General features: G+C 54.8%; 1 protein-coding gene and 1 long non-coding RNA gene across 3 annotated transcripts; one reads left to right on the top strand and one right to left on the bottom strand.

Moving 5' to 3' along the window:
• Nucleotides 1–1,068: 1,068 nt before the first annotated feature.
• On the bottom strand, nucleotides 1,069–3,246 carry LOC111557260. 2 transcript variants are annotated; one of them, XR_002737153.2, is made up of 2 exons: nucleotides 1,715–3,246; nucleotides 1,069–1,421 (listed from the first exon to the last, which is right to left on the bottom strand). It is a non-coding gene; the product is annotated as an uncharacterized LOC111557260 (long non-coding RNA). The 2 variants fall into 2 exon arrangements; XR_002737154.2 differs by having other exon boundaries at nucleotides 1,664–3,246.
• A 2,316-nt stretch (nucleotides 3,247–5,562) lies between these two features.
• On the top strand, nucleotides 5,563–8,021 carry UBC (ubiquitin C). The gene is made up of 2 exons (XM_045041876.1): nucleotides 5,563–7,754; nucleotides 7,805–8,021. Exons 1-2 carry the CDS (start codon nucleotides 5,566–5,568, stop codon nucleotides 7,905–7,907), a joined length of 2,292 nt encoding a protein of 763 aa, XP_044897811.1. The 5' UTR covers nucleotides 5,563–5,565; the 3' UTR covers nucleotides 7,908–8,021.
• Nucleotides 8,022–8,225: the final 204 nt, after the last annotated feature.

The following is an 8,225-nucleotide window of genomic DNA, read 5'->3' on the forward strand; positions in this document are numbered from 1 at the left end:
AAGAATTCTTGAGACGTCTTTGGTGCAAAAAGGTGGTTTTATTAAAGCACAGGGACAGGACGTGTTAGGGTCTTAAAGGGGGGCCGATGATATACTTTCAAGTCGGGAGGGGGTTAGGGACAGCACAAGCCTCCAAGGTATTTTGGAAACAAGATTTCCCACGGTTAGGAAAAGGTCATTTACTACCTTACTATCGTCTAGTAAAACCTCAGTCGTGAGCCCCTTCAGATGTGTATCTGTGGGCTGTGAGTTTGGAGTCATTGCTAACATAGATCTTTGGGGGTGGGATAGAGACAAAGGAAGTTTCCAAAGGAATTTGTAAACAGTTTTATGTTATTAAGTTTTAAAATTTACTCATGAGAGAGAGAGACAGTGTGAGTAAAGGAGGGGCAGAGAGAGAAGGAGAGAGAGAGAATCCCAAGCAAGCTCTGTGCTGCCAGTGAAGAGCCCAACGCAGGGCTCGAAACTCCTGGAACGGTGAGATCATGACCTGAGCCAAAACCGAGAGTCAGACACTTAACCCACGGAGCCACCCAGGCGCCCCCAAAGGCATTTTTATATGTTAAACTAGATTTACAGGATTAAGATTGCCTTTTGCCCTTAGCAAAGAAGGGAGCTGAGCTCCTAGAGGAAGGTCCCTCTGTTTCAAGGGCTTTTCAATAGGCTGGTAAGTTGTCAGGAAATTTCATTTTTTCCTTTGCCTTTGTTTCCCGCATCCTTAAAATGGTTAAGATGGTACATTTCGTTACGTGTGTATGTCGCCACAACTGCAACGAATTAAAAACAAACCAAATCTCCAACAGGCTAACTAACTTCTTAACCTTCCTAAAGCAGGCATATTTGAGGACTGGAACTTTTTAAAGTCTGATTGTCCCAGAGGTAGGGCATGAAACTGGTTATTTTTAAACCGGGGCGGTCTGAGTTTGGCCACACGAGGCCACAGGCAAGTAAACAGGAAAATGAAGAGTCCCTTGGGCTTCTCTCCACCCCCCCCCCCCCCAAACTGCAGACGCCTTTGATTATTACCTTTTATGGTTACCTATGACAGGACAATGACAAAGCAAGGCAAACGGTTCCCAGCCTGCCCTTGATCTCATCCTCTCTCTTGGGGGAAATGTTTGCTGATCGCTGTGCTCTTGGATTTTCTCATGATGCTGAGTTAAGTCCCAAACATGGTTATGACCTTCAGGGGAACCAAATCCTTTGGGGAAGGAGGAAAGGCAGGCAGACAGACGGGCACCAGTCCCACCAGCACCGCCCACCCCGCCCCCAGCAGCCCAGCACCCCAGGCCCTTTGTGAGCTCAGCCCGTCACGTGCTCGCGTCCGCGCGCCAATCCCGCCGTGTTGCTGGGCCTCTGTCACTCTTCCATTGGTTCCACCTCCGAAGCGAGCTCTTCTGGGGCGTTTGCAAAGGACGGATCTGTGGGCGGAAGGAACTGAAAATGGATCCGGTGACTCACCCTGCATCTCGCACCTTCCAGCACATTACATTCTAGGTCAGGGGATCTGGGGTTTCAGGAACGTGACTTGATACCCGAAGCCTGAGTCCAAGTGGGACATTTAGGTTTGGGGAGGCTGTCTCAGCAAATAGAACAGCCAGTTGTAAAGAGGACAACAGTCCTCCGTAGGGCAGGGTTTCTCAACCTCCTTGGTGTCGCCGACCTTCGGGGCTGGGTAATCGCGTGGGGGGGGGGGTGCCGCAGCGTCCCCGACCTCGGTGACCACACGCCAGTAGCAGGAACTCTTCCTCCCCGCTCACGCCACAGTTGTGACAGCCAAAAATTGCCTCCAGACGTTGCCACGTGTCCTCGGAGGGGTCCGATCACTGGTGCTTGAGAATCCCCTCTCTGGGGAAACACCAGCCATCCCCTCTCCTTTTCTCTCCCTCTCCCTGTCACCCCCGTGCCCTTGGACGTTTACTTCTATACCTTCTGCTGGACTGAAGGAATGCAGCAGGGGTGTTGCAGAGAATTGTTTTTCTGCTCGAGACATCAGTGTTGTCAGCTCCCAAGAATGTTTTCTCTTTGGAGATAACCCTGGACCCCATTCCCACCCTCCGAGCCTCTCTTCTTCCTCCCGTCCTCCTCTTCCTCCTCCTCTCCCTTCCCTGCCCCTGAAACCAGGCCTGTTCTTCTCTGTACCTTTTGGACTCTGGAAAAAACTATGTCACAAAGCTCGTGACTCAGCCGTTAAACAACACGAATCACGAGGCTTCCAGCAAAAGCCACGGCCAACAGTGAACAGGGTGTGGTTTGAAGCTAAGCCTGATCCCCTCAGAAAGAACCTCAGCTTTTTGGTTCCCCGAAAATTGGGGAGAAACAACCCTACAAAGGGCCTCCGTGTTTTGTTCCTTTGAAACCTTTTTGCACGAATAACCTTCAGAAACATCTGGATTAGGAAGTTACTGGCGTCTCCTAACCGGAGACATGACATTTTGCTCTTAATACTCATTTTAATTCCCCAGGCATAAATTCATTCTCTCTGAAAAATGTTAAAAATTACAAAGTCAATTCTGAACTCTCATCAGATCTTTTTCATAAACACCTACCTACACGGGTTATCAAAGAAAATACAGAACAGTTTCGTTTTCTCATTCTAAGTGGCGTAAAACAATACAATGATCATAATTTAAAACAAGAGTGAGTCTTTTTTTTTAAATTTTTTTTTCAACTTTTATTTATTTTTGGGACAGAGAGAGACAGAGCATGAACGGGGGAGGGGCAGAGAGAGAGGGAGACACAGAATCGGAAACAGGCTCCAGGCTCCGAGCCATCAGCCCAGAGCCTGACGAGGGGCTCGAACTCACGGACCGCGAGATGGTGACCTGGCTGAAGTCGGACGCTTAACCGACTGCGCCACCCAGGCGCCCCAAGAGTGAGTCTTTTCTTAATGGCAGAACGTTTTTTAGGAATCTTCCCCCCCCCCTTTTTTTTTGTTTGTTTGTTTTTAAGGCTTTGAGGGTAGAAATTAAAACACCCTCTCCCCCTCCACATGGTGGAAATACTTCTGGAAGAGTCCAGAAGGGACAGTGACTGGGGAACTGAGTGTTTCTGAGGGAGACTTTTCACTGTAAACTTCTGAAAACCTCTTTTTTCAACATGTTCGTGCATTTTACAAACGCTTTAAAAAATATGTTGGGGGCACCTGGGTGGGCTCAGTCTGTTAAGCGTTGAGGACTCTTGACTTTGGCGCAGGTCATGGTCCCAGAGTCCTGGGATTGAGCCCCGTGTCTGGCTCTGTGCTGAGCCGGCAGCCTGCTAGGGATTCTCTCTGCCCTTCTCCCCCTCAAGTGAGCGAGCACTCTTAAAATAAAATAAAATAAAATAAAATAAAATAAAATAAAATAAAATAAAATAAAATAAAATAAAATAAAATAAAATAAAATAAAATAAAAAAATATGCTAAGAAAGGACTCACAGAAATCACAAAATGGAGGATAGTAAAAATAAAAATATCTGGCTGGTAATCTTGTTCTCTTTTATCCAAATGGAATTTAGCGTACAATGAAATTTCATGTTTGGGGTATCAAATTGCCCCCCCCCCCCAATATACAGGAACTCGGTCGGTGTTTTTGAAACTTCAGGCTTCAGTAGGTTCCACTTCCTGCTCCACTGAGTATCATCAACAAGAATGAAAACCTGAGGCCTTCCTGTCGGTATCTAAGTACAATCTTCTCAAACCCAAGGCCGTGCCCATGCAACAGGACGGCTCAAGAACAATCTAGAAAGTTCTTTCGGTGTCCGGAGGCACCTCACGTAGGTTCACGAAGCGTGAGGGGCCAGCGGCGCTTCCCCGACGACCCCAGGCGGGGAGGGGGGGGGGAGGGGAAGCAAGGGCGGCCCCGCCTCCGCCCGCGTAGGTGCCCCCCCGCGCCCGATCTGTCGAGTCATCCGTCCTGTCAACGCGCCCGCGCGGGGGATGGGCGGCTGCCCCGGCGGGGGTGGGGTGGGTGGGGGAGGGGCACGGGGGTTCTGGTGACACGCGAACACGCCGCGATCCTCAACGTGGCCCCTCACGAAAACCCCTCTGTCCGCGGAGGGGAGGGGCGCGTGAGGCCTGAGCCCCCTGCGTCAGGGGCGGGTCTCGGCAGCGGCGGGGACGTTGGGGCTGAGGGGACGGGGACGGGGGCGTCGGGGCCGAGCCCGCTCCGGGCGCCCGGGATAATCCATGCCGGGTTTTCGCACCTCCCGCGGCCCCGCCCCGCCCCGCCCCGTAGGTCGAGCGCCGGCCACGTCCGCGGACGCCGCACTCAACAGTCGCGCTGATCCCTCCGCGAGGGCGCCGAGCACAGCGGCCCCCTCCTCCTCAGATTCTCCCCTGCCGCCCGGTCTCCACGGGAAATCACTACGGGGGGCGGCCCTTCGATGATCTGGGGTACTGCCTTTTCTGTCCGGGGCGGGGTAGGAAGAGCGGAGAAAAGTAGTCCGTTCTCGGCGTTTCTGCGGAGGGATCCAGCGGAGAAGTTCCGCCGAGTGCTATATAAGGCGGTGCCGGGTGTGGCGTAGGCAGTTCCGTGGAGGCCGGGAGTTCCGTTGCTGCTCTTCGGTGTGAGTCGCCGCCACAGCCGCTTGGTGAGGAGCGGGCCGCTACCCCGGCCCGGGGGGCTTGAGGTCGTGCGGCGCGCCGGCGGCGGAGCGGCAGCCGAGTCTTAGTCGACGCGGCCGGCGAGCAGGGCGGTTCTGAGGGGCAGGGACGAAGCAAAATGGCGGCCGTGCCCGCTGCCTGGGTGGGATAAGCGGGGCTGTGCGGTTGGAGGGAGAAGGCGCGGGGAGGGGTTGGGAGCGGAAGAGAGCGCGACGGGCCCGTGAGGCTTTAACGGCTCTTTGCTGGGTCTCCGTGCGCGGTGGGGGGCGGTTGGGGGGGGGGCGTCTAATGTCTGGTGGCCGCGCTGGCACGAGATTGGGTTTCTGGTCGCAGTGAGGGGAAGCTACGGGGACGGTGCCACCCTACGCGGCCCCGCGCCCGCTCCGTCGGTCACGTGATGTCACCCCCGCGTGGGCTCACAATCCAGGGTGGGGCCGCCCACTGCCGTTTGTGTGGCTTGCCTTTGTCACTCACGGGACACAAGGTTTGGGCCTGGGGGAGACCCTGCAGAATCGTCAGGGGACAGACATCAGTGGGGGGGAAGGGGGAGAGGAAGAGAAGTGAGACAGCACCTTCATTTGGCTGGGATCCTCTCTCTCGGCCTGAAATGGGGCTGTTGAGCTTTTTTTGTTCTGTTTCGTTTGTTTTTATGGTTATTTATCTGGAGCCAGAGCATGTGGGGAGGGACTGAGGGAGGGAGAGCGAGAGCATCCCAAGCTGGCTCAGTGCTGGGGCTCAATCTCATGAAACCCTGAGTTGATGACTTGAGCTGAAACCAAGAGGCGGTGCTTAACGGTTTGAGTCACCCGCATCCCCCTGGTTGGGTTTTTTTCTCAGACAAGGTTTGTTTTAGTCACTGGGCCCTTGTAAGATGACCTATAACTTTTAACGCTAGAGATGTCTTCACATGTGAGTTGTTTATTACAATCTTGGGTTTTTTGTATTCGTTTTGTTTTGGTTTTTTTTTTTGGTGACAGACCATGCAGATCTTCGTGAAGACCTTGACGGGCAAGACCATCACCCTGGAGGTAGAGCCCAGTGACACCATCGAGAATGTCAAAGGGAAGATCCAGGAAAAAGAGGGCATCCCCCCTGACCAGCAGAGGTTGATCTTTGCCGGGAAACAGCTGGAAGATGGGCGCACCCTGTCTGACTACAACATCCAGAAGGAGTCCACTCTGCACCTGGTCCTCCGCCTCAGGGGGGGCATGCAGATCTTCGTGAAGACCTTGACGGGCAAGACCATCACCCTGGAGGTGGAGCCCAGTGACACCATCGAGAATGTCAAGGCGAAGATCCAGGACAAAGAGGGCATCCCCCCTGACCAGCAGAGGTTGATCTTTGCCGGGAAACAGCTGGAAGATGGGCGCACCCTGTCTGACTACAACATCCAGAAGGAGTCCACTCTGCACCTGGTCCTCCGCCTCAGAGGGGGCATGCAGATCTTCGTGAAGACCTTGACGGGCAAGACCATCACCCTGGAGGTGGAGCCCAGTGACACCATCGAGAATGTCAAGGCGAAGATCCAGGACAAAGAGGGCATCCCCCCTGACCAGCAGAGGTTGATCTTTGCTGGGAAACAGCTGGAAGATGGGCGCACCCTGTCTGACTACAACATCCAGAAGGAGTCCACTCTGCACCTGGTCCTCCGCCTCAGGGGGGGCATGCAGATCTTCGTGAAGACCTTGACGGGCAAGACCATCACCCTGGAGGTGGAGCCCAGTGACACCATCGAGAATGTCAAGGCGAAGATCCAGGACAAAGAGGGCATCCCCCCTGACCAGCAGAGGTTGATCTTTGCCGGGAAACAGCTGGAAGATGGGCGCACCCTGTCTGACTACAACATCCAGAAGGAGTCCACTCTGCACCTGGTCCTCCGCCTCAGGGGGGGCATGCAGATCTTCGTGAAGACCTTGACGGGCAAGACCATCACCCTGGAGGTGGAGCCCAGTGACACCATCGAGAATGTCAAGGCGAAGATCCAGGACAAAGAGGGCATCCCCCCTGACCAGCAGAGGTTGATCTTTGCCGGGAAACAGCTGGAAGATGGGCGCACCCTGTCTGACTACAACATCCAGAAGGAGTCCACTCTGCACCTGGTCCTCCGCCTCAGGGGGGGCATGCAGATCTTCGTGAAGACCTTGACGGGCAAGACCATCACCCTGGAGGTGGAGCCCAGTGACACCATCGAGAATGTCAAGGCGAAGATCCAGGACAAAGAGGGCATCCCCCCTGACCAGCAGAGGTTGATCTTTGCCGGGAAACAGCTGGAAGATGGGCGCACCCTGTCTGACTACAACATCCAGAAGGAGTCCACTCTGCACCTGGTCCTCCGCCTCAGGGGGGGCATGCAGATCTTCGTGAAGACCTTGACGGGCAAGACCATCACCCTGGAGGTGGAGCCCAGTGACACCATCGAGAATGTCAAGGCGAAGATCCAGGACAAAGAGGGCATCCCCCCTGACCAGCAGAGGTTGATCTTTGCCGGGAAACAGCTGGAAGATGGGCGCACCCTGTCTGACTACAACATCCAGAAGGAGTCCACTCTGCACCTGGTCCTCCGCCTCAGGGGGGGCATGCAGATCTTCGTGAAGACCTTGACGGGCAAGACCATCACCCTGGAGGTGGAGCCCAGTGACACCATCGAGAATGTCAAGGCGAAGATCCAGGACAAAGAGGGCATCCCCCCTGACCAGCAGAGGTTGATCTTTGCCGGGAAACAGCTGGAAGATGGGCGCACCCTGTCTGACTACAACATCCAGAAGGAGTCCACTCTGCACCTGGTCCTCCGCCTCAGGGGGGGCATGCAGATCTTCGTGAAGACCTTGACGGGCAAGACCATCACCCTGGAGGTGGAGCCCAGTGACACCATCGAGAATGTCAAGGCGAAGATCCAGGACAAAGAGGGCATCCCCCCTGACCAGCAGAGGTTGATCTTTGCCGGGAAACAGCTGGAAGATGGGCGCACCCTGTCTGACTACAACATCCAGAAGGAATCCACTCTGCACCTGGTCCTCCGCCTCAGAGGGGGCATGCAGATCTTCGTGAAGACCTTGACGGGCAAGACCATCACCCTGGAGGTGGAGCCCAGTGACACCATCGAGAATGTCAAGGCGAAGATCCAGGACAAAGAGGGCATCCCCCCTGACCAGCAGAGGTTGATCTTTGCCGGGAAACAGCTGGAAGATGGGCGCACCCTGTCTGACTACAACATCCAGAAGGAGTCCACTCTGCACCTGGTCCTCCGCCTCAGAGGGGGCATGCAGATCTTCGTGAAGACCTTGACGGGCAAGACCATCACCCTGGAGGTGGAGCCCAGTGACACCATCGAGAATGTCAAGGCGAAGATCCAGGACAAAGAGGGCATCCCCCCTGACCAGCAGAGGTTGATCTTTGCCGGGAAACAGCTGGAAGATGGGCGCACCCTGTCTGACTACAACATCCAGAAGGAGTCCACTCTGCACCTGGTCCTCCGCCTCAGGGGGGGCATGCAGATCTTCGTGAAGACCTTGACGGGCAAGACCATCACCCTGGAGGTGGAGCCCAGTGACACCATCGAGAATGTCAAGGCGAAGATCCAGGACAAAGAGGGCATCCCCCCTGACCAGCAGAGGTTGATCTTTGCCGGGAAACAGCTGGA

This window comes from Felis catus, chromosome D3, assembly GCF_018350175.1.
Source record: "Felis catus isolate Fca126 chromosome D3, F.catus_Fca126_mat1.0, whole genome shotgun sequence".
Classification (NCBI taxonomy): domain Eukaryota; kingdom Metazoa; phylum Chordata; class Mammalia; order Carnivora; family Felidae; genus Felis; species Felis catus.

Bases quoted from the DNA above. Each gene is read 5' to 3' on its own strand.
- UBC (XM_045041876.1), top strand. From the start codon at position 5,566: ATGCAGATCTTCGTGAAGACCTTGACGGGCAAGACCATCACCCTGGAG. The intron at 7,755-7,804 runs CGGGAAACAGCT...ACAACATCCAGA, and splicing joins CAGCAGAGGTTGATCTTTGC to AGGAGTCCACTCTGCACCTG.